The following is a 25,392-nucleotide window of genomic DNA, read 5'->3' on the forward strand; positions in this document are numbered from 1 at the left end:
ATTCAATTTGAATTGATAAAATATTGCTTAAAATTAGATGTGCCAATGCTTTCAAAAGTCAGGGCATGTTATTGCTTGAGAAAAGGATGTGTATGGTTGTCGTGGGGCTGGAAGCCAGAGCATTGTGTAAGCTAGACAAGTGCTCTGCCACTGAGCTAGCTACACAGCAGCCTGAAGGGGGAAAAATAGAAGGAAAAGTAAGAATCGCTGTTATCATGATCTTCCCATCTCGTAGATATGCAAATATAACTTTCCTCTGGGAACTTGTCATTGACAGGTTATTGATTACGAGCCAAAGACTTGACTCATATCAGTTAGTCACTCTCACTCTTTACAGCCATTGTTTGCTGAGTTTGATCTCCCCTTCTTACTCTGCTTCCTGCTGACCTCTTTCCCTGCCTCAAGCTGTCCACTGATAGCAATTTCCAGAAGGCTGGTACGTTGCTTCATGTTCTGGTTCTTTGCCGGAACACCTTTTTGCTTCTGCTTCCCTGGCTCAGTATATCATTCTTTTAAGGGGTACCAGGGCTAGTTCACTAGAAAAGGCGTTTTGTGCACTTTCCTGTCCATGCTTCATTTTCCAGTTCTCAGCTTCCTCAGTAGCAAGGATAACAGGTATGAGCACTAAGCTTTTTGTTGTTGTTGTTGTGGGTCATAGGACTTGAACTCAGGGCCTAGGTGCTATCCCTCCCTGAGTTTTGTTTTGTTTTGTTTTTGCTCAAGGGTGGAATTCTGCCACTTTGAGCTATAGCTCCACTTCTGGTTTTTGAGTGGTTGGTTAACTGAAGATAAACTCTTCCTGGGACTTTTCTTACCAGGTTGGCATCGACCCACCATCCTCAGATCTTAGCTTCCTGAGTAGCTAGGATTACCCATGTGAACTGTGGGCTCCTAGCTTAGCACTGAGCATTTATTGCCTTTACTGTTCTCCCACATCTAGCTTGCTAGAGCTAGACTGTAATAAACTTTGATTCACTGCTAACTGAGGCTCTACATCTGACCTTCCTAAATGACCTAGTTTTCAGGAAGGTATACAGATGAAGCTGATGAAGTTGCAAAAGATTTTAGTTGTGGGCTAAAGTTTTCTTAGAAATGATGAGACTGGGGACCGGGAGTTTGGCCTAGTGGTTAAAGTGCTTGCCTAGCATGCATGAAGACCTGGGTTCAATTCCTCGGTACCACATACATAGAAAAAAAAAAAAAGCCAGAAGTGGTGCTAAGGCTCAAGTGGTAGAACTCTAGCCTTGAGAAAGTCCAAGGACAGTGCTCAGGCCCTGAGCTCAAACCCAGGACTGGCAAAAAAAAAAAAAAAAAAAGAAAGAAAGAAATGATGAGACTGAGATTTGAGGGTCACAGTTCAAAGCCAGCTTGGGCAGGAAACCCATGAAAAGACAGAAGCAGAGCTGTGGCTCAAGTGACAGTGTTAGCTTTGCTGGAGGGTGGGGGGGGGAGAGGAGGCAAAGGACAGTGCCCAAGCCCTGGATTCAAGCCCTAGGACTGGCACAAAAATATCTTAAAATTCCATGTGTAGCACTTTAAGACTCTGTCAACTTCTACCAAAGTTTCACTCTGCATTCTTCTAAAGACTGCAAGGTATCTGGACAAGGGTGGCTCATGTCTGTAATCTTAGCTACTTAGACAGCTGGGATCTGAGGATCATACTTCGAAGCCAGCTTGGTCAGGAATCAACTCCCCAAAAAAGGACCGGAAAGTGGAGCTTTGGCTCAAGTGGTAGACCACCAGGGCCTTGGAGGGGGGTAGGGGGAGCTAAGGAACAATTTCAATTTCCAGTAATGGTTCACCTGCACACACACACACCACCACCACCACCACCACCTACCACTACTTCTGAGATGTTGGTATTGTGCCGTTATTGTGCCATGTGAGTTGAGCCTACTTGAGAACTTGCTACCGATCCTCAGGAAGAAATAATACAGGCCTGAGGGGAACGAGGCTTTTTCTTTGTTTCCTCTGGGGACCAGCCGGGCTTGCGGAGGCTCGCAGGGAGTCTCCCCCTCCCCACTGCCCGCAGAGCGGGGTGCTCTCGACCTGGACTCCCTTTCTTCAGCAGGCGTGGCATGCGTGGGAGCCCGTGTACAGTGAAGACTCAGGGAGGGATTTTCCAGGCTCGGCAGCGGCGGCAGAGCCGGGACGCGTGCGGGCAGTGGCGCGCGCCCGGAGCGCTTCGTGGAGTCCGCGCACCCATCTACACTGGCGACCGTGCCATCGCCCAGCGGCGCCCCACGAGTGGGCCTGACCACAGGGCTGAGGAACCCCGGCGCTGGTGGCTCAGAGGCAGAGGATTTCCAGGTTAGAGGGCGGTGGCTGTGCATGTGGACAGGCTCGAGGATTTGCGGGCCCCGTGACAGTGCCAGGCGCTCCCGCTGCGCGGTATGGGGCCGAGCCCTGCCCTTCCTCCGAGCGGAAAGATTGCTTTCCTCCCTCCCCGCTCCAACCCGTCCCTCCCCGCCCCTCCCCACCTTTCCAAGGCCAAGGCTGTCCATTATATAAAATACCCCAAGACTGCAGGGCCGTGGGCTCAGGTAGCCCTCGTGGGGTCCACGCCTGGCGTCCTGTGGGCCTTGATCTAGGGCGGTCTGGGTCAGGCTGTTCGAGTGTCTCGGTTCCCAGATCTCACCTCCTACAGCTTCCACTGCTGGGGTGGGTCCTCAGCGGCGCGGGCCCCGAACCCGTTCTTTTTCACACTCCACAGCCTCCGCGAGGGAACGGCAGCCTGCCCGGGCCTCCTGGCAAGGCCAGCTTCTCCTTCCCGGAGAATCCACAGCACAGTCCCGCAGAGTCGCCATCCCCTCCCGTCTGCTTCGTGAGCGCAGTCCAACGCGATGCCACGACAGTCCTACAGCCAACCGGGCTAACTAAAGAGGAAGCTCGGGGAAGCCCGGCTCTGGCGACTCCCATCTACCTGCCCGAGGGAGGCGGCGAGGAGCCTAGGAGACGGAGCCCCAGGATCCCGGGCGCCCCGTACGCACGCCGGCAGGCGCAGCGCAGCGCTGGACAGAGTGGGAGCCTGGCCTGGCACAGGGCCGGTGGTGGATTGGGTCTGCGGCCCAGGTTCCTTCTTGGCCCTTGAGGACAAGTCTTCTCGTCCAACAGTGCTCCAGCAAGACCCACCAGGTGAAGGAAACAAAAGAGCTTATGCACAAGGAAACATTATGCTCAAACCGGAAGTGCTACCTAGGGTGGGTACACGTCGGAGAATCAGATAAGCAGTGGGGACTTGTCCTTTGATGAATGGTAATGATGATTATAGAACAATAGCATTTGTGTAGGAAAGACTGGTATCTAGCTACTGTATTGGGAGTTTACGACTATTATTGTGTAAGTTCTGGGGCTTGAATGCTCAGACTCACACTCTGTCTTGGCTTTCTTGCTCATGGCCAGCGATCTATCACTTGAACCATGCCTCCAGCGTGGCATTTTGCTAGTACATTTGAGATGCGGAGTTTTCTGTCAAGATTGACTTCAAACCACCATCAACCAGCAGTGTTCTTAGATTTAAACCTCACAGCTAATTCGGGAGGCAGTACAAAATTTGCCTCCACTTTGATGCAGAAGAAACATAAGGTGCAGAGAGCTTGAGTTCTTCTTTTTTTTTTAAATCAGGGTTATAGGCCAATATTTAAAAGTCCCATGGGCCCCAACAAAGATTTGTTCAATTCTAGAGACCACCTGGAAAGGTCACTGTCTCACACTGTGAGAAAGTTACATTTCCGATGCACAAGATTTTTTACAGCCACGTTATGATTGATTTTCTCAGAGAAGCAAAGCAAACAAAACAAAAAATGCCCTGTGACTCTCTTTATAAAAGAAGATAAAAGTAATGACTCTAAAACCGAGTCCCAGGAGTTCCAGGAGTGTTCAGGAGATGCAATGCCAAAGTACCTATCAGAGAGCAGGAACTCCGGTGGCTCTTGGAATCAGAAATTCCTGACAGTGCCCAGACATTTTTGATGTTAACACAGTCTGGGGGCAGAGCCCAAAGCAATCTCTTTTTTGGAAGAGCCATTCTGCAGCTATGGGATGAAGAAGGAAGTCTAGCTGTGGCCTCAGTCAGGGGTAGACATTAGCACTGGAAACTTCTGAAGTTCCTGGGTGTAAAGCCTGAGAAAGTCATCTTGAAATAGATTTAAAAATAAAACAAAAATATGAACACCAGAATCAGACATCAATCCCACCTCAAAACCTAAGTGTGGTGTTTACCAGTTAGTACTGAAAGAAAAAAGAGAGAGAGAGAATCAAGTCTTACAGTTTCTGTTTTTGTATTTATTGTTTTTTTTCATAAATACAGCCCAAATGCAAGCCTACAGCTTAAAAGAAGCAGCTGACCTGGAAACTACAAACCTGTTTGTAACGAGCTGTTAGGCAATTAAACAAACAATTGAAAACAACTATTTTTTTCCAAACCCTCTCATCGTATATATTTTCATTCTTTCTAAAGATGTAGAAATCATCTCCACCGCCCAGACACCAGGAATGAATCCACATCCTAAAGACAGTGCTTTAAATGCCTTTAGTTTCCTGTCATCTAGGTTCCATCTTTCTCCCTTGCATGGTCCAGGCAGGCAGCCCGGGACCAACTCTGGACACGGGTCGTGTGTTTACACTGTCCATAGCCCAGCCAACTTTGAAGGAATTTGTGTGTGTGTGTGTGGTGGGGGAGTCATGGGGCATGAACTCTGGGCCTGGGTGTTGTCCCTGAGCTCTTCAGCTCAAGGCTACCTCCCTACGCCTTGAGCCACAGCACCACTTCCTATTTTCTAGTGATTAATTGGAGATAATGGTCTCACCTTCCGGGGCTGGCTTTGAATCTTGATTCTCAGATCTCAACCTCCTGAGTAGCTAGGATTGCAGGCTTGAGCTAGGATTACCACCTCCCGCTGAAGGAATTTTTTTTTCCAGAGCAAAGGGGTGCAATTTGAAAATATGTCCGCTAATAAATCTGGCTGGAGGAGAGAAAGGAAAAGGAGAAGAGGAAGAAGAGGAGGAGGAGGAGGAGGAAGAGGAGGAAGAAAAAGAAGAAGAAGAAGAAGAAGAAGAGGAAGAAGAAGAAGAAGAAGAAGAAGAAGAAGAAGAGGAGGAGGAAGAAGAAGAAGCACCTATTCTACTCTCTAGGGATCCATTTCAACCTGAAATTCCTTTCAATTTCATGAATTTCTTTTAAATTACTTTAAAACATAAATTGGTCGCCTGAGCGTTTCTGGGCACTGAGTCCCGTTCCTCTGCCCAGAGCACTTTCCATTGACTTGAATAGTAAGCGTCTCTAAGAGGAACCAAGACAGACATCACTTTCCGATCATGTCACCAGAATAGGCTGCAAATATTTCAGAAACTTATGTTTCTTTTCTTTTCCCCCTAGAAAGTCTGTCAGCATCTCCTGGGCCGCAGCGCCATGGGCACATGCGCCCAGAAGAAGGAGCTCTCCCTATGGGCATCTAGATTGGGCCCCCAAGTTCCTACCCCGTCCATCTGCCCGGCCCAGGTCCATACCCAGGGTCCCTGGCCCGCACCCTCTCCTCCGCCTGTGGTCTGGTCCAAGCTGCCTGTGCGATTGCAGCCCCTGTCTCTCAATGCGGTTCCTGCGGCTGCTGGGGCGCCACGTTGGAGGGCTGTGGTGAGGTGCTAAGGCCTGGCGGCAAGCGCCCCTCTCGGGCGGCTGCGGGGGCACCCGGTGGCACAGCACCGCCAGGAGGTGGTGGCGGTGGTAGTGCCAACAGCTCCTCGCCCGAAGTCACCACGCAGTCCTGCTCGGGCTCCGCGCCACCGCCGCTCCCGGCGGCAGTCACACCGCCTCGCTTCTTGTCTTCCTCCTTTTTCCACTTCATGCGTCGGTTCTGGAACCAGATCTTGATGTGTCTCTCGGTCAAGTTCAGCATCACTGCCAACTCCACCCGGCGCGGCCGGGAGATGTACTTGTTGAAGAGAAACTCCTTCTCCAGCTCCAGCAACTGCGCCCGCGTATAGGCTGTGCGCGTCCGCTTGTTCTCCTCTGGTTCCGCGGCGTAGGCGCTGCCTGCGGGCGACACGGTGGGTGAGTGTGATCCAGGAACCCCAATCTAGCGCCCCCCCCCCCCGCACTCTGTCCCTTTAATCCCTGCCCAGGGAGCTCTAGCCCTTCGGCTGCTGCCAGTAGAACCCCTCAATCCCAGCCCCTTATGCCGGAGCCCAATGGGGGAATCTTCTGTTTCTGGGAGGCAAAAGCTGTTCAGACTCTCACCGTGAACCCACGGGGGTTCCAGCACGGGCTCATTTAACAGATATTTGGGCTGGTGCTCATTAAAATATATAGACTAGACACTTGACACGGACTCCATTCTCTGGAGGCAATAAAATGCCTGAACACAGTATGCTAAAACAAACTTTCCAGTAAGAAAAACATTTTAGCTGGGTACCGGTGGCTCACATTTGCAATCCAAGCTACTCAGGAGGCTGAGATCTAAGGATCGCCCTTTGAAGCCAGCCCAGACAACAAAGTCTGTGAGATTCGTATCTCGGATGAACTTCCAAAAAAGTTTGAAGTGGAGCTCAAATGGCAGAGCACAAGCCTTAAAGAAAAACAAATAAAACAAAAAAAAGTTTAAGACAGCACCTAGGCCCTCACCACTGGCACAAAAAAAAAAAAAAAGAAAAAAAAAGAAAAGAAAGAAAGAAAAGAAAAGAGAGGGCAAAAAAAGGAAAAAATATACGTTTCAGATGTCTATTCAGTCTCTACATAGACCTATAACTGGTGAGTGTTTCAACACAGGCAATCTTTTAGTATGATGCTAGTTCCCTCCTTTGTTTACTGTTTCGTTAAAACAGTGCTAATCTAAATGCAGTGACTGGATTCATCGTCCACTAATGGATAACATACTGAAAAAAAAATCTGTGCATTGAGACACATGATGACACATTTTGTTATATATATATATATATTATGTTATTTCTCTTTCTAGAGAAACATGGAGTGGTTATCATAGTTGAATTATAATTAATCTAGTCGTGAGATGTGGAAAATTCTCTATTAATGTTAGTTGAATCTCTGCCTTTTTCCTGACTGCGTGGGAAGGATTGCTGGTTTGAATAGGTCTCAGATTTGGTGCCCTAGGCCTGGCAGAAAGACGAAATGGTGACAACAGGGGGGGCCAGTCAGAGTCCCCCTGTGGGTCTGAGAATCCAACGGAGAAAGAGTAATTGTGGAAACCAGCCATCCTGGGGGGCCTAAGGGCTCCCTGCTCCACTCCCCCCTCCAGGAATCGCAGGTCGGCCGGCTGGAGCAGGGAAAGTGTGCGGGCCTTTGGTGTTTGCCACCAATCTTTTCGGTGCCAACTGCACCCGGGCTGTGAATGCGGTCGCTGAGGCTTCAGCCTCAGGACAGAGGTAAGAGGGTATTTCTCCAGGAGCTACAGTCAAGTGTGCGTGGAGGGTGAAGGATACATTTCGCTCTGGTCCCTGCCCAGCTTTCTCCCCCCAGGGCCCTTGTTAGTGGCATTGTCCTGGTCCCTGGAGAGACTCCCCAAGCCTTCCCTGTTCTTGGGGAGTGGCCCAGCTGCCTTTCAAAGAAAGTATGAAAAAGGGTTGTTTGACCCAATTCGAATTCCAAGGTGCTGGGCTCTGGTGCAGACCTGCGGAGTTTCCCTGAGAGATTACAGGCTCCACTGCTCAGAGGCGCCGGTGCCCAGGGGTTGAGGGCAGGGGCTGGAAGTTGGGAGTGGTGGCTGTTGGTGGGAAAATATCCAGGGTCCCCAAATCTGGGCCATTCACTAAGACGCAGGATTGAATGCTAGGCGAAGTAGGGGGCTCAGATCAAGGTCTTCATTAGTCTCTAAAGTCACTAGTTTTCACATTCCCAGTAAGTGAGCCTTTTGATCTCGCTGCCCCTGAAGAGAAACCCTACAAAGCACGGCAGGTGGTCCCACAACCCTAGAAGTTCCCCCGCTTGGAAAGTTTCCCCTGGAGGACTTGGGGGGAGGTAACGTCAGATCTCTTTAAGCGCGCCGGAGGTGGGAGGTGGGGGTGGAGAGAAGAGAGCGGCTCTTAACCCAAGGGTGGGAACGCAGGGATTAGGCAAAGGCTTGGTCCACCCAGACTTTTGCAATCTAGGAGTATGAACTTCTCAAAATGTCCCTCAACCCCAGACAATGTCATGAGTTTCCCTTTGGATTTTACTTCTTGGATTACTGATGACCCTAAACCCACCTTTTCTAGTTCACCTACTTCTCTTCCATCCCCTTTTCCCAAGGAAGCCCTGAGCTGGGAGGCGGTGGGAGGGAAAGGCAGTCCAGAGAGTAGAAAGGCAGTCTCTTCAGGAAACACCCAGGTACGGCAGGTTTCCCGCCTCCCAAGAACCCCGTGTGGTTGGGCAGTATATAAACGGTTAGAAATGGAGTATGACGAACTCAATGCAGACCTCAAATACTATAATCTTTTAGAAAGACTCGATCAAGGCCAACAAAATCAACACCAAGAAATGGGTATTGCCAAGGTGAGGGGCTCAAGAGAGACGGGTAGGGGAAGGAAGTAGGGAGAGGAGAGGGAGGAGAATGCAGTCACAAATTCATTGTATATATCACAAAATTAAGAGAAATAAGGGAAGGGGCGGGTGGAAGGGGGTGAGAATGTGGAAGGGTTGACACTGATTAAGATGCATTGCATTCATAAACCGCTTTTGTATGGCACCTCTCTTTTTTCTTTTACAACTGAAAGATAGTAATAATAGTACCGTTACTACTAAGGAGGAAGATGAGGAGGAGGAGGAGAAGGAGGAGGAGGAGGAGGAGGAGGAGGAGGAGGAGGAGGGGAAGGAGAAGAAGAAGAAGAAGAAGAAGAAGAAGAAGAAGAAGAAGAAGAAGAAGAAGAAGAAGAAGAAGAAGAAAGAAGCAGCAGCAGCCACTGTTCGTGACTCTGTGTGACCCAAGTCTTTGACCTGGCCTGACTGGGTAGCTACTCCGAGATGCCCTGGCTGCATCTGGCACCGACATCAGTGGAGTTTTTCCGATCCTGGGCCACAACCACAGTCTACAGTCTGGGCCCCATCCCGTCTCCGGAGAGGAGATCTGCCTTAGCAGAAAGAGAAAAGTGAACTAGCAGGAGGCGAGCCCGACACCTTGAGCGAACCCGGAGCCCCCCCTTCCTGGTTCAAAGCCTTGCTTGGCGGCTGAGGATTCTCAGGATGCTGCCCGCCCAAGCTTCTTCCCACAGCAAAGAAAAAAAAAAAACACACACAACTATTTGTAATACAGGTGTGACCAGCGGTGGCTGCGGTGCGGAAGCGATAACATTGTGTCCTGGGCGCAAACCGCCGGAAACTCGTCCCCAAGCTTGGGGCGGAAAAGGGACCTGGGAATTGCTCTGTGTCCTCGCCTCTGGGCTCTGGGCAAGAGCAGTGACAAGTGGGAGCCCAGGATCGAGGGATCCGTGGGGAGGCTCGGCTTCCCCGAGCAAGCTGGGCACGGTCGGTCGGGCATCCATCCCTCCTTCTGCAGACTGACTCCTGGAGCTGAGCAAGGAATGCTATGGAGAATTTCATGCACACCTCAGACGCCTGGCCAGCTGCGGGGCTCCCGGGAGGAGCGGCCGTTGGCTTCAGCCTCGGTGAGTTGGCCCCTTCCCTGTGCAGCTCTTTCCCTTGCTCCAGCTCAGGGGTGCCTGCTGTTTTGGCTTTTTTTCTTCCCTCCTTCGTGCGCCTACCCCGCAGTTTGAGCCTACGTGAGTCCAAATGATCTCTGGCAGAGGTAAAAGAAATCCTGCCTCCTAGAGCCCCTTATATGATACCCACAGGTCGTAGGGTGATGGGGTAGGCCTCTGCTTTGGGGGAGAGAGGGGGGCCAGTGGGATCCTGGAGCTAAGAAGGATTCGAAGTACTAGGAAAGAAAAGATTTAAGATCCCAGAAAAGAAAAAGGTGTGTGTGTGTGTGTGTGTGTGTGTGTGTGTGTGGTGTGTGCAATCAGTGCTCCCAAATATAGTTTATTCCACCTCCATGTTTCCCAGGGCGGCTGAAGCGTTTGCAGGCCCCCCGGATTCAGACAGCTGAATCCACTGCCAGAGAAGAGAAGCGGGGGTGGGGGAGGGGGGGAGAGCCAGGCTTACCTGCCCACTGTCCTTTCCACGCGTGAGCTTTGGTGGACTTCATCCACGGGAAAGGTAACTGAACTCGGCTTGGCTCTTCCAGAGCCCCTGACTCCGTTCCATCCGGGAAGGGCCCGGCGGGCGGCTGGGGGAAGCGCAAGCTGAGCCGGGAGGTGGTGGTGGAGGTGAACGAGCGCGGCAGGGTCGTCGCAGCCGAGCGGGGGGCACCTCGTAGGGGGAGATGTCCGGGGGGCTTCCCTGCTCCAGAGGCCCCAAGGCGCCGGGGAATGGAGGCGGCGGCGGCGGCGGCGGGGGCTGGCGGCCCATGTACAGGCACGCGGGGGGGACTGGCGCTGAACTCGGGCACCGGAGCCCTCTGGAACGCACACGGATCCTTGTACAGGTGCGGGGCCGCGTAGTACTGCTCCTCCCCATTCATCGTGGCAGCCCAGGTCTGGGGACCGGGAGTCAGGAGTAGGGAGCTTTCAGCCCGGCTCCGCGCGGCGCCCTCCCACTCCTGCTTGGCTTTGACAGGTCTCCACTGTTCTCCGGGGGGGATCCTGCGGCCTGCGGGGACGGCAAGCTGGCCGCCGCGTCATAGGCTCTGAGGTGCCCCACGTGGCCCAGCTGGGGCCATTATTGGCCTAGCGGATGGCCATAAGAAGCCAGCAAGGCCAGAAACCCCGAGAGCACCTGCATCTGTTTCAATTTTCTTTCTCAGCTGAGAGGCCTGTATGCGCAGCTGGCCGGGCTCTCCAGTGTGTTGGAGGGTGCAACGAGATCAGAACTGGGAATCATGGATAGAATCTCACCTAGCTTTAAATGTTTCCATGACCTTGTACCTCTGGGATTCGTCTACTAATACAATTTACAAGCAGACATGCTAAGGCTGTATGGGTTTTTTGTTTTGTTTTGTTGTTTGTTGTTGTTAAAGAAACTGTCGCAGACTTGAGCTTTGCAGTGGCCAAGTTGTTTCTAGTTCATTCATGAAGTTTGCGTATAATCACTAAATGACATCAGGAAAGGAACACACACAATGCTCATTCATTGTACTTTATCTGTACCTATACTCCTCGTACTTTGGGGATGCAAACTGTAACTTCGGAAGCAATCACAGTGCCTTAAATCTTCTGATACACACACACACACACACACACACACACACACACATGTATATATTGATTTATTTGTGCTGGTACTATGGCTTGAATTCAGGGCCTGAGCACTGTCTCTTAGCTTTTTTTTGCTCAAGGCTGGTGCTCCACCACTTAAGCCACAGCTCTAATTTTCAGCTTAACATTTTTATTTATTTATTTCTGTTTAATTGAAGAGATGAGTCTCACACTTTCCTGACCCAGTTGGCTTTACACCATAATCCTCAGATCTCAGCCTTCGGAGTAGCTAGGATTACAGAAGTAAGCCACCATTGCCAGACTCGAAATCTTTTTTTTTTCCTTTCTTCAACCCAAGGTTCTTGTTAATTTTGATTTTTGAATTGGAGTCTACTTTGCTAACTCAGCACACAGCTTCTCAATGTTGAGGTGTGTGTGTGTGGGGGGGGGGGCTGGCCCAGGTTCCTGGCTCCCTGATGATTTTCTGGGATCTCAAGGTCACAGGGCTGAGTCTGGTAGCAGAAGACCTCTTCCCCCAATGAAATATAGAGGTCTAGGAGGAGAAAGGCTACATTTGAATGCCAGCCCCTGTGCTAGGCTTCATGGCTCTTCTGGGCTCTCCAGGTCTGTGCACTCACTGTGGAGGACAGATTAATTCCCAGTGGAGATGGTGCCCACCTCTCTCTGGGCATCCCTCTCTGGGCATGACCAAGGATGCATACCTGCCAGTGCTGCTGACAGGGCCCGCCAGAACCGGGTCCTGAAGCCGGCACTGTGTGGCAGTAACCACAGAGCGTTTTGGAAAAACTGTGCGCCATTGCAGGAAAGCTTCTGCAAAAGACAACATGGGGGAGGGGGAGAGAGAGAGAGAGAGAGAGAGAGAGAGAGAGAGAGAGAGAGAGAGAGAGAGAGAGAGAGAGAGAGAGAGAGAGAGAGAGGGAGAGGGAGAGGGAGAGGGAGAGGGAGAGGGAGAGGGAGAGGGAGAGGGAGAGGGAGAGGGAGAGGGAGAGGGAGAGGGAGAGGGAGAGGGAGAGGGAGAGGGGAGAGGGAGAGAGAGAGAGAGGGAGAGGGAGAAAGAGGCAGAGTGAGAGGCAGAGAGAGAGGCAGACAGAGAGACAGAGAGAGACAGAGACAGAGAGAGAGACAGAGAGAGAGGGGGAGAAAGGGAGAGAGGGAGAGAGGGAGAGAGAGAGACAGGCACAGAGAGAGAGAGAGACAGCGACACACAGACATACAGAGAGATCCAGAGAGAGAGAATATCACTGTAACCTTTGCCTTCTTAATTACAAACCCATACCCGTGGAGATTTTAATACATGTTCCTCTACTGAAACGATCCATTTGAAATAAGAACAGAAATAAGGATTATTTTCATAAAAAGAAAAGGAACCCGGTCGATATTCTGCAGATTATTATTATTTTCTTTTTTTTTCTTTTTTTAGGGGCTTATTTTTTTATATTTTATTTATTTTTATTGTAATTAGTAAAAGGGTTACATGATATTTGCCAGATAGAAGGTACATTAATTCACATACATTGATACCCTTTCACATGTCTTGGTACCCATTTCCCTCCCCCCCCAGCTGCTATTATTATTTTCTTGTGGGGTTCTGGTGCAGTCTCAAAAGTGGCCTTGTGAAGGAGTAAGGCGGGGGTGGGTGGGGGTGGGGGGGTGGAGAGGCGGGTGCAGCCTCTTGTCTAGTAGTAGATGCTCCGTTCCTAACGAAATATGGGGGTGGGGGGGTAGTCCAGCAGGCAGGGAGAGTTGGGGCGATTTCTCAGGGAAAAGGGCCACCTGTGGCTGGGGGGGGGGGGCGGCCCCGGAGTGAAAGGCCTTGGGACTCGATCACCTAATCTCTCCACGCCCCGCGTCAATGAGTTCATTGTTCACGGGGCCGCGGAGGACGCCGCTATCACCTCGGCCGCGAGTGACCACATCGATCGGAAGAACGGGGCCGCGGGGGGAGAGGGGGCGCCCCGTCCCAGCGTATTGACCCTCGGAGATAATCTGCCCAGTCGCCGAGGGGTTGACTTGGCGACGTGGTTATGCGGGGGGGACCCGAAGCTTAGCTCGCTGCCTCCCTGCCCCGCCCCCCATTTCCTCTTCTCCCCTCCTGCCCACCCCAGCCTGCCCCCCACCCTTCTCCCTATCCTCCACCCCCGCTGCCACCCCCAGAGTGTTTACATTGCACTTCTCCTCTAATTGCACATTTCTGGAAGTTGGTCTCCATTTAGACGCGTCATTAGCTCCCTTTTATTTCATTTATTTTTTTATTTTTTGCTGGGCCCTGCAGAAAGAAGCTCTCCAGCAAAAAAGAAACCCCAAAACAACACCCCCCCCCCCAAAAGAAAAAAAACCAGGCAGCCTGGCTGAGCAAAATCCTGTGAGTCATGGAAGGTGAGAAAAGTGGGCTGGCTGTGGTTTGCTTTCTAAAAGGGCCCAGGGAACAAAGATCAGCCATTTGTTCTTATTCTTAGGCAGGGCCAAGCTGGCAGGATTTTTGATCGCCTGGTTCACGTAAGTCCATAGGAAAGTGCCTCGGCAGAGCTGTCAGTCCACTGAGTAAGATTGGGAGGGGTGGTTTCACCCTGTAACCCTAGCTACCGAGGAGGCTGAGATTTGAGGATCGTGGTTCGAAGCCAGCCTAGGCAAAAAAAGTGCATGAAACCCTGTCTCCAAGTAGCCAGCAAAACCCGGGAAGTGGAGCCATGGCTCAAGTGGTAAGAGGGTCAACTTTGAGCAAAAATGAAAAGCTAAGGCAATTCAAGCTTTGAGCATAAAATAGTAATAATAATAATTGTAATCGAGTGTTGTAGTTCCCTGTGGATACAGCTTCTGGTATCATAAACGCGCCAAGTCCATTACAGGTGAAATGCGTTTTCCGCTCGGAATGCCCTCTGCCTGTGTCCCGCTCCTCGCTGCCTCGCCACTAACAGGCCCGCGGGGAATACCCAGGCCATTAGGCGAGTGCCTTCCCGAGCCATTTAACAGCAGCTCTTATGGATAAATAAACAAAAAGAGCTGTAAACCAATTATAGTGTGGACAGTGAAAAAGTCGTTTATTAGCAGGACGGCCTGATAACCCTCACTGATATTTGAGGTCCGCTTGCTCCCCCTTCTCCCTTCACAGAGACTAGGTTTGTGGCCAGGAGAATACAGGTTATCTAGTTCTGGGGAAGTGGCTGATCTTGGGGTAGTTTCACAGGGGCACCAAAGGCTGAATTTGCCTTAGTGTCCCTTTATAAAGAGAGAGGGAAAGAAAACACCTTATTTCAACAGCAAAGATGAATCTATGTGAAATTTAATTTAATAGAGCACATTCATTTAAAACATCTACTCACTGCTGAAAGTAAAAATCATACTAAGTTGAAAGTTCTGACAACGTGATGTTATTTCATGAGAACACACTTTTTATAATTGATTTTGGGAGGGGTGGTACTGGGGCTTGAACTCAGGGCCTTGTGCTCTCACTTGGATTATTTTACTCAATAAAGATACTCTGTCACTTGAGCCACAGTTCCATTTCTGGCTTTTGGGAGGTTCATGGGAGATATGGGTCTCCGACTTCTTTGCCTTGGCTATCTTTGAATCATGATCCTCAGATCTCAGCCTCTTGAGTGGCTAGGGTTATAGGCTTGAGCCACTGATCCCATCTTCGATACATTTAACTTTTATGTGTTAGTGTTGCCTTCATATTTTTTTTTTGACAGTCCTCTGTTTGAGCTCAGGACCTGCGCATTATCCTTGGGTTTTCTCAAGGCTACTACTTGAGCCTCAGCACCACTTCTGGCTTTTTTTCTATGTATGTGGTACCAAGAAATCGAACTGGGTCTTTAGTGCATGCTAGGCAAGCATTCTACCACTAGGCCAAACTCCCAGCCCCAGTGTTGCCTTCAATGGGCAGAATGCTGAAGGGTTTTCATTTCCTCCAGAGTGAATCACTTCTACCCTTTTGCTACTTCTGCAAATTCTAAGTCTAGCACAGGGATCTGAGAGGATCTTGAGAGAGTGACTATTTTTTTAAGCCAGTCCTGGGGCTTGAACTCAGGGCCTGGGTACTGCCCTTGGACTTTCTCAAGGCCAGTGCTCTACCACTTGAGCCACAGCACCACTTTTGCCTTTTTCTGGGTATGTGGTACCAAGTAATTGAACCCAGGGCTTTGTGCAAGCTAGGCAAGCACTCTACCACTAGGCCACACTCCTGGCCTTGGACCTACTGTTTTCAATCAATTGGGTCCTAGGGCAAAACAATTCCAGTAGCAGATATTCTTTTCTTTACTTTCTTTTTCTTCTTCTTTTTTTTTTTTTTTTTTGCCAGTCCTGGGGCTTGTACTCAGGGCCTGGGCTCTGTCCCTGAGCTCCTATTGCTCAAGGCTAGCACTCTACCATTTGAGCCACTGTGTTACATCCTGCTTTTTCTGTTTAGGTGATACTGAGGAATCAAACCCAAGGCTTCATACATGCTAGACACTCTACCACAAAGCCACATATCCAGCCCAAGAGTTGATATTCTTTTCCAGATAATTCAGCACCTACTTTGAAAACAATTGTACAGTTAAATGCAACTTTAAAATCAAATTTAACTGGCCAGCTGACTTAGGATCTACCTCATTGGCTCTCAGTGGCTGTCCCCTCCCTGTCCCTAAGCTTTCCCCAGACATTCAGGCATCACTTGTCTATTCTGGCCTGCTCCTGCTCAAGCTCCCAGCTCTATCTCTTTAGTCACTACGTGCTACCTCCAGACATACAAGCCCTGCATATTCTTTTGACTCAAGTTTCCCCAAACCAGCTCATTGCTTACCTTAAAATTTCCTTTCTGTGTCCTGTGCACTCTACCTAACTTTAATGTGACCAACCCTTCATCTTTCTGGAAATCCTTCCTTCTTTCTAGCTTCCCCAACACTGTCCAAAGATTGCATTCTGCAGGGAGCTCCCCACTGCTGCCTTCCACAGCCATGCTGTGTTTCATTCACATGGTTTGTTGGGCCCAAGTGATCAAATGTCTATTATAGAGCACTTTCTGTGTGCCTGTCTTCAATCTCTGAGTGAAAAAAAAAACAGAAGCGGAAATATAGTCTAGTTTTTGCATATGATAGATAGCTCTTCTCTTTTTCTTTTTTGCCTCTTGAGATTCGTTTTTCTGCTCGTAGCTGGGGCTCTACCATTGAGACACACCCCTATTTCTAAGTTTTGGCTGCTAATTTGGAGATAAGAATCTCCCAGGTTTGTCTGCCCCCTTGGCTCAGATCTGTGATCCTCAGCTCTCAGCCTCCTGAGTAGCAAGGATTATGTCACTGTAACAATCCCTGTGGACGTCTCTTTATAATAACAATAACATATTTATGAAAAATAACAGAATACTAGTAAGAACACAAATCTAGTTGTAACATGCATTTGTATGTGAAACCTCATAAAAATCTCCTGAACGAAATGCTTTTACTCCTGTTTTCTGAAGGAGGAAATAGACATAGCACAATGTTATTTACCCAGAGTCATTTATCTAGAGATAGAGCCTAGATCCCATCGTGGTTCCTCTGGCTTTATAATTGATCATGACATTAGACTAGTTTATTATCATTTCAGCACACAAGAAATTTTATTTATTTTTAATTCTTTTATTATTATTATTATTATTATTTTTGTCAGTTGTGGGACTTGAACTCTGGAGCCTGGGCCCTGTCTCTGAGCAGTATTGCTCAAGGCTAGTGCTCTACCACTTTGAGCCACCGCTCTACTTCCAGTTTTTCTAGTGGTTAATTAAAAATGAGTGTCCCTGACTTTCCTGCCCAGGCTTTGAACTACGACCCTCAGATCTCAGTCTTCTGAGTAGCTAGGATTAGAGGCATGAGCCACTAGCACCTGGGCTTTTCTTTTTTTTTCTTTTTTTTATTTTTTTGCCAGTCCTGGGCTTGAGCTCAGGGCCTGAGCACTATCCTTGGACTTTCTCAAGGCTAGAGCTCTACCACTTGAGCCTCAGCACCACTTCTGGCTTTTTTTTTTTTCTATGTATGTGGTGCCAAGGAATCGAACCTGGGTCCTCATGCATGCTAGCTAAGCACTTTAACCACTAGGCCAAACTCCCGGCCCCTACCTGGGCTTTTCTTTTCTTTCTTTACTTTGTGTGTGTGTGTGTGTGTGTGTGTGTGTGTGTGTGTGTGTGTGTGTGTGTGAATTCAATAAGGCAAAGTGTCCTTGGTACTTTGTAGACATTCAATGAGTGATCCTTTTCTTTTCTTCCCTACATTGCTTTTGTTCACTTCGGGCATTTAACGGAGTTATTAATATATTAGAAATAAGTAGAGCTACTGCCCAAAGTCTGCATCCACAGATATTCCAAGAAAGTCATGCTGGGGACTGTGTATTAGGGATGGAAGGGAGGAAGTCCAGAGTGAATGCGTCTACTTTAGGGGACCACACCCCCAAGCAGACTCAGGATTAACAGGGGAGGGGAGGAGGAAGAGGGAGGGTTCTCACTCCAGCCTGAGGAAGCTAGGGCTTTCTTTCCTTTCCATAGTTAGGAGAGCTGGAATAAAGATTTGAAGACTAAGGTTGGGGGTAATAGTGTAGCAATTAGTAGTATGTGCTGGTATGTTCATATGAGTCCATAGAACTTGCTGGGGGAGAGAGGAGGAGGGGGACAGAGAGAGAGAGAGAGAGAGAGAGAGAGAGAGAGAGAGAGAGAGAGAGAGAGAGAGAGAGAGAGAGGAGCGCACAGCTTGAAATGTCATAACTAGCCAAACCATGTGAAATTCAGTGCCTAAATGATGTCTTCTAGACAGAGGCCACTCATTTTTTGAGGCTTTGAGGTTACATGGGGTTTCTTTCTAGGTTAGGAATGAAGCTGGCATTATAAACACAGGAGAAATCCTAACACTGCTCAGAAGCAAAGCAAGTCATAGTAGTTTGTGAGTCAGAGCAGGACTGCCTCATCCTCACCTGGTCTTTTCTTGCCTTCTCTCTCCCTCCCCACTCCCACGACCTCTTTCCTTTCCTTTCCTTTCCTTTCCTTTCCTTTCCTTTCCTTTCCTTTCCTTTCCTTTCCTTTCCTTTCCTTTCCTTTCCTTTCCTTTCCTTTCCGTTCTTTCCCTTCTCTTCCCTTCCCTTTCCTTTCTTCCTTCTTTCTCTCTCTCCCTCCCTTCCTCCCTTCCTGTCTTCCTATCACTTTGATGAGTGCCAATTCTGAGGCTTGAACTCAGATCCCTAAGTTTTTTCTGTTAAAAACTAGTGCTTGAGCCACTGGAGCCACAGCTCTACTTCTGGCTTGTTGGTGGTTAATTGGAGGTAAGAGTCTCATGGACTTTTCTACCCAGGCTGACTTCAAATGGCGAGCCTCAGATCTCAGGCTTCTAAGTGCCTAAGATTACAGGTGTGAGTCACTAGTGCCTGTCCTTTTGACTTTTCTTCAACAGAAATGAGGTCATTTGTGACCCTGGTAACTTTTATGAGGGCGCAGAACACTTGTCTAATACAATTCTTCTGTGTGTCACCCAAATGCAAGCCACACACAAAAGTATTAAAAGTGAACACTTGTGAAATCCATTTCTATTTGGACACAATTTAGAAGCCCTACTTCTGGCTTTTTAGGGTAGCTCACAAGTTTGGCTTGTAGTTAGTAAAATAAAAGGCTAATTGTTCATAGTCTCAAGTTATTTGAATTTTCATATGAGCAATTTTTACTGTGGTAGCCATCTCTGTTGTATAGAGAGAAGTGGTGTTTGAAAACAACTATGTTCTGGGTTCTCTCCCATTATATATTAAGGCATATTTTATCTACAGGCAAACACCACAAATATGGTAACATGGATCTTTAGGGCAGTGTCTTTGCAACTGTAACTCATAAACCTGAAGTATCAAAACTGGTAGAGTTAAAAAAAATCTATGGAATGCTTATAAAAGGCAAATATCTAGCTGGGTGCTATGACTCACTCCTTTGAACCATGATCCTCAGATCTCAGTATGAGTAGCTAGAATTAGAGGCATGAGCTACCAATGTCTGGATAACTCACAGAGTGTTTAAAAGAACAAATGTAGCATAGATTTAAAAAACAAAAAAACAAAAACCCTATATCATAAGGCTGTTGGAAAGTTTAATAGGATATACTAGATGCAGAAGCTGATGAAGTGCTATTTGAATGAGGAACAAGAAATGTCCATCCCTCTGGCCATATAAGGCCTATAAAAACCATTTGGTACATGACAGGCATTGACTCTCATTGACTCTCTTCACCTCTCTGCAGCCTGTTTCCCTGTATTGATAATTTTGTATGGCTTGAGAATGATGTTATAAATATTCAAATGGCCCTTGGCAGATAAAAGGTCCCCCATTCTTGCCTGTACCACACACTTGTAAACCCTGAATATTTTCATGGTAGGTTATATATCCCAAACATTTTCATAGGTTCATACATCCATTCTTCGTTTATGTGACTGAGGATTTCGAAAGGATTAGTCAGATCATTTTATTATTGTGGTTTCTTGGACAGCACAGCTATAGAAACAGTTGGACTCTCCTTAGGATGCTAATGTGTGTGCAACATGGGCTTGGGAGGCTGAGCTGAGTATTTCTAACCACAGCAGCTCACACATAAGGCAAATAAAGGAAGGCAATAAAACCAAAGCAAATTGATTCATCTCCAGGCAGTACCATTAACTTGTATCTTAATGTAATACTCTCTCTCTCCCCTGAACATGACCAAACAGCTTCCTTTAAAGGTAAATGAATTTTCTATAATTTGCAGCTAATTCCATTTAATTCTGCCCACATGAGCATGTGATAAGGGAATGTTAAACTGGTTAACAACAAGAGCTAAAAGGGGAGTCCAGGAGGAGCCAATATTTGATTTCCAAGTACTCTGGCTCACACCGAAAAATCCAGATTACTGGAGTGTATTAGTTTCTTCGTTATTTGCTTTTTGTTCTCCTAGCTTCTGAGTAAAGGGCAGGGGAAAATACTAGGATCCCATTTGCCACCAGAGGCCAGGATGATACAAACAACCACTTTTCCTTTTTAAAATAATAAATATCACTCTTGGTTCCCCCCCACCCTGTTTTTAATACATATTACTCTTGGTCTGCTAAACTCCCCTGAGATTACAAGGAATCAGGAAGAGTAAAATAATAGAATCAATAACAACTTGGTTATCTAGTAATTTAAACAACCCTTGCCTGCTGGGACGGCAGAACACACTTTCTTATCTTGCAAACAGGGAAACTTTCTGGATAGTAAGTTCTTTTTTTGCAAAATGTTTCGTGTTGGGCTTGGTTCCTAAAGGAAGTTCCTACCATTGGAAGGATGCCAAATTCCCATTTTATTTTTTTAAACACTGAGAATGATTTGGTTCTTAAAAAAATCAATGAGTTGCATATTATTTTTTTCTTTTTTTAAAATTGTTATTATAAAGGTGATGGATAGAAGGGTTCCATTAAGTTTCCTTCAGTCAGGTAACAAGTTACCTTTCTTTTTGGGCAATGTCACCCCTTCCCTTGCCCTATTCCAGTTTATTTCTTCTTTTTAATACAATAGATTTTATCAAGTGTTGTGGAATCAGTCGAATGTTGAAAACTTAAAATGGAGCATTCTCTTTAATTAGATGTCTAGTCCATTGATCCTTCATTTCCACTCTCCTGCCCTTCATGTCCCTGGAGTTTGAGCATAGGGCCTGGGCACTGTCCCTGAGCTCTTGAGCTCAAGGCTAGCACTCTACCACTTGAGCCATGGCACCACTTCTGGTTTTCTGGTGGTTAGTAAGAGTCTCATAGACTTTTGTGCTTGGGCTGGCTTTGAACCCTGATCCTCAGATCTCAGCCTCCTGAGTAGCTAGGATTACAGGTGCAAGCTCCCTGAGCTTTTTGCTTAAGAATGTTGTTCTATCATTTGAGCCACAGCTCCACTTCTGCCTTTTTCTTTCGGGGGGGGGGGGTAGTGAATTGGAGATAAGAGTCTTGTGGCTGGCATCTAACCATGATCCTCAGATCTCAGCCCATTGATCTTACACACAGGATCAAAAGGGAGGTCAACCTGGTCTTCCTGCTAGTACAGGTGGGTCATCATATGCTCAAGTGTGCTCTCCTGAGCTTTATAAAAACCAAGCCATTAGATTCTCCAGAGTCAGAAAACTTGTTGTCTACTGAACAATTCACCTTAAAATAAGACAAAACAAAAACAAAAGACAGGGGGTGGGAGTTCAGTGATAGAGCTCAACCTTAGCATACCCAGAGCCCTGAGTTACATCTCAAGTAGCCAAAAAAACAACAAAAAAACCCACAAAAAACAAAAGGTAATAAAATGAAATAAATAAGCATGAGTAGGTTTGTGTTTATTTCTTTGCATGTGAATATCCATATTTAGCAAAAGAGTCATGGCACATAATCTTGTTTTGAAGGGAGCCATCCCTCCCATAGTCGGGAATTTAACTGACCAGATAATATTCATTCACCAAAGAGACTATCATAACCTGAGTCATTCAGGTAATTGAAGGGAAAGTGGAAGCTGAGGGGCCGCCATGATCCGGTTTGTCTTTCCTGCTGCAACCCACATCCAGCTTTATCCCTTGTTACACAATGATTTCCCAGTCCCTTTTTCCTCTTGCATCTCAGCTGAGATGTCCTTTCATGTACACATAGACAACTCTGTGTAATCTGCTCAATAAAATATTCATATATGTAAAATAAAATGATGTGTGTTTCCCTGTTAGGGGGGGCTAGCAGATATATTATACTGATCTGACTGCTCATTGGTTTGCTTGACAAAGAGGACCTATTATTCAGCAGAGGGAAAAAAATTCCCCCCTCCCCTCTAACGCTGAATTGTCAAATGTAATCAATCAACATTGTCTGCTTCATTTGCAGAGCCATTTATTAGCTTCTGCCAACATGGTCCCCAGTCAAACCTCGAGGTTTCAGAAAGTTAGAGATTGCCATGAAGCCAGATAATCAGCCGTGTTTTCTTTCCTTCCCAGCACATTGTGACAGGTGATAACAGAAAGGCAAATAAAGGCCTCTAACCCCACCTTGTCATCTGTCTCCTGGCCTGGAAGTATGTAGAATCTGGATTTATTTTTTCTCAAGAAAATGGAGTAACATTACTACTTTTCTGTATGTATTTTGTCAGTAGTCAAATTTAAGCAAATAACTAGAGAAACTGAGTAAAGGAAACACACACACACACACACACACACACACACACTCTTAAGAAACACACTAGAGGGCTGGCTGGATATTTGTCCTAGTGGTAGAGGGCTTGCCTAACATGCATGAAGACCCAGGTTGGATTTCTCTGTACACATATATAGAGAAAGCTTGAAGTGGTGCTGTGGCTCAAGTGGTAGCACTCTAGCCTTGAGAAAGCCCAAGGACAGTACTCAGGCCCTGAGTTCAAACTCCAGGACTGGCCAAAATCAAAAACAAAAACAAAACAAAAACCCACTAATCTTCTCCCCACCTCTGATGGCTATATGTGCTTATGAACTCCTTCCCTAAAAGTTGTAGGACCACTTTTATTTTTATTTTTTATTATTTATTTTATTTCCATCGAGGAAGCAGATGTATATAGCTCAAGACCCATTTCTTAGTTCAAGACCTCCTTCTCCTCCTCTTCTTCCTCCTCCTCCTCCTCCTCCTCCTCCTCCTCCTCCTCCTCCTCCTCCTCCTCCTCCTTCTTCCTCTTCTTCTTTTCTACCAGTCATTGGCTTGAGCTCAGGGTCTCAGCACTGTCCTTGGGCTTTCTCAAGGCTAGAGCTCCACCACTTGAGCCACAGCACCACTTCTGGCTTTTTCTATGTATGTGGTACCAAGGAATCGAACCTGAAGACCCACTTCTTTTTAATTTATTTATTGTTATCCTATACCAGTGATGGGGGATGTCATTATTACATCTTCATATATGTCAACGCTATGTTCCCGTCAATTTCCCTCCCTCTGTCATACTCCCTGCCTCCATCCCTCCAAGAAGTAGTGTTCCCAACAGGTTTTCTTGCTCTGGTTTCATAGTTGCAAATAGTCTGTTTTGAGAGCACCCAATCTCTTTATCCTCCACAAAGACACGCCCCTCCTTCTGGTCCTCACCCACCCACAGAGTCTGTTTCTCTTCTGACCCACCTCTCTGTTGCTCATTAGCTTCTGCAGAGAATTTCTGTTTCGTTCTCATAGATAAATTGTGATGTGTTCCAGTTATCCATTCTTTTTCATTTTCCTTTTTTTCCCGAGTAGTCCTGGCTCATGGATTATGTTTAACCATCTAAGCAATCATGTATATGGGATATTTGTGTCTATGTACATGTACAAGACCATTTTAAAAGAAAATATTTTGTTTTTGGTCAGTCGTGGGGTTTAAACTTTGGGCCTGGGCACTGTCCCTGGACTTTTTCACCCAAAGCTAGTGCTCTACTAGTCTGAGCCATAGAATGACTTCTGGTTTTCTTTCTTTTTTTCTTTTGCCACTCCTGGGCTTGAACTCAGGGCCTGAGCACTGTCCTGGGGCTTTCTCAAGGCTAGATCTCTACCACTTGAGCCACAGCACCACTTCCAGCTTTTTTTCTATGCTTGTGGTACCGAGGAATCAAACCCAGGTCTTCATGCATGCTAGGCAAGCACTCTACCACTAGGCCAAACTCCTGGCCCATTTCTGGTTTTCTAGTGGTTAACTGGACATAATAGTCACACAGACTTTTCTGGCCTCAGCTGGCTTTGAACTGCATTCCTCAGATCTCAGCTTTTTGAGTAGCTAGGATTACAGGTGTAAGTCACTAGTGCCCAGCTGAAAACACTAATTTTATGACAGGTATTTATAATATTCAATGACTTTAACAATATTATTATTATTTGTGTTAGTCCCGGGATTTGAACTCAGGACACTGTTTTTGAGCTTTTATGCTCAAGGTTAGTACACTACCACTTTGGGCCTCAGTTTTACTTTTGGTGTGTAATTGGAGATAAGAGTTTCATACTTTTCTGCCCAGGCTGGCTTTGAACCAAAATCCTCAGATGTCAGTTTCCTGAGTAGTTAGGGATACAGATGTGAGTCATCAACACCCTAACATTTAAATGATATTATTGTTCATTATTATTGTTATTAATTATGGCAATGGAACCCCGGGCCTTGTGCTTATAAGGCAATTGCTCTATCGGGGACTTTGGCTAGGATTATTACTTGATAGAAGGAAGGAAGAGAACTGAGTATGGTTTATGTATATTAAAATGGAAAGAACTGGGTTCAGATGGCTCATTCCTGTAATAATTTTGTCTGCTCAGAAGGCTATTTGAGCATCAAAGTTCAAAGCTAGCCTGGGTAGAAAAGTCCAGGAAACTCTTATCTCCAAATAACCAGCAAAAAGCTGTTGACCTTAAGCTAAAAAGCTCAGGCCAGGTTTGGAGGATGGCTCAGTTGGTAGGGCATTAGCCAATGAGCAAAAGCATTAGGTACCAAGTTCTAGTCCCAGTCTTGGACAAAAAAAAAGAAAAAAGCTCAGGCCAGGAATGTGGCCTAGTGGTAGAATGCTTGCCTAGTATGCACAAAGCCCTGGGTTTGATTCCTCGGTACCACATATGCAAAGAAAAGCCAGAAGTGGTGCTGTGGCTCACGTGGTAGAGTGCTAGTCTTGAGAAAGGTCAAGGACAGTGCCCAGGCCTTGAGTACGAGCCTCGTGACTGGCAAAATGTAAATTAAAAAATAAAGATCAAGCCGGGCAGGGTGGACTTTATCGTTTCAGTCAAGCTGCTCTTTGAGGTCATAATGGATGCTATGGGTCATCTTTACAGAAAGACATACACACGAGTAAGCACACAGTATTCTGTGTTAGACTTGGGGAAAATTCTAGCCCCAGCAGTCCAATCTATCCAACACCATTCTTCACCAGGCATGTTTAGTTGGATGGGTGTCTGTGATAGGAATCATCTCTATTTCTGAAGGTTTGGTTGAAGGTTCTAGACATTATCAACAACTCTTTTTTTTTTTTTTTTGGCTGTCCTGGTGATTGAACTCAGGGTCTGGCACTGTCCTTGAGCTTTCTGAAGGCTAGTACCACTTAAGCTCCACTTCTGGCCTTTTCTGTATATGTGGTATGAAGGAATCGAACTCAGTGTTTCGTGCACGCTAGGCAAGCATTCTACCACTAGACCATGCTCCTGGCCCCATTATTGACAACTCTATTAAAATGAGCTGCTTTGACAATATTCACAGTGATCATTGTTTATTTGGTTGGATGTTTATGTACCAAA

At 47.1% G+C, this 25,392-nt stretch overlaps 1 protein-coding gene across 1 annotated transcript; it reads right to left on the reverse strand.

Moving 5' to 3' along the window:
- Nucleotides 1-5,585: 5,585 nt before the first annotated feature.
- On the reverse strand, nt 5,586-10,505 carry Pdx1 (pancreatic and duodenal homeobox 1). The gene is given in 5 exon segments (XM_090341806.1): nt 5,586-6,031; nt 10,088-10,217; nt 10,219-10,290; nt 10,292-10,411; nt 10,413-10,505. Coding segments are annotated over 5 exon segments (861 nt in total).
- Nucleotides 10,506-25,392: the final 14,887 nt, after the last annotated feature.

This window comes from Megascapheus bottae, chromosome 11, assembly GCF_031878675.1.
Source record: "Megascapheus bottae isolate mThoBot1 chromosome 11, mThoBot2.hap1, whole genome shotgun sequence".
Lineage (NCBI taxonomy): Eukaryota > Metazoa > Chordata > Mammalia > Rodentia > Geomyidae > Megascapheus > Megascapheus bottae.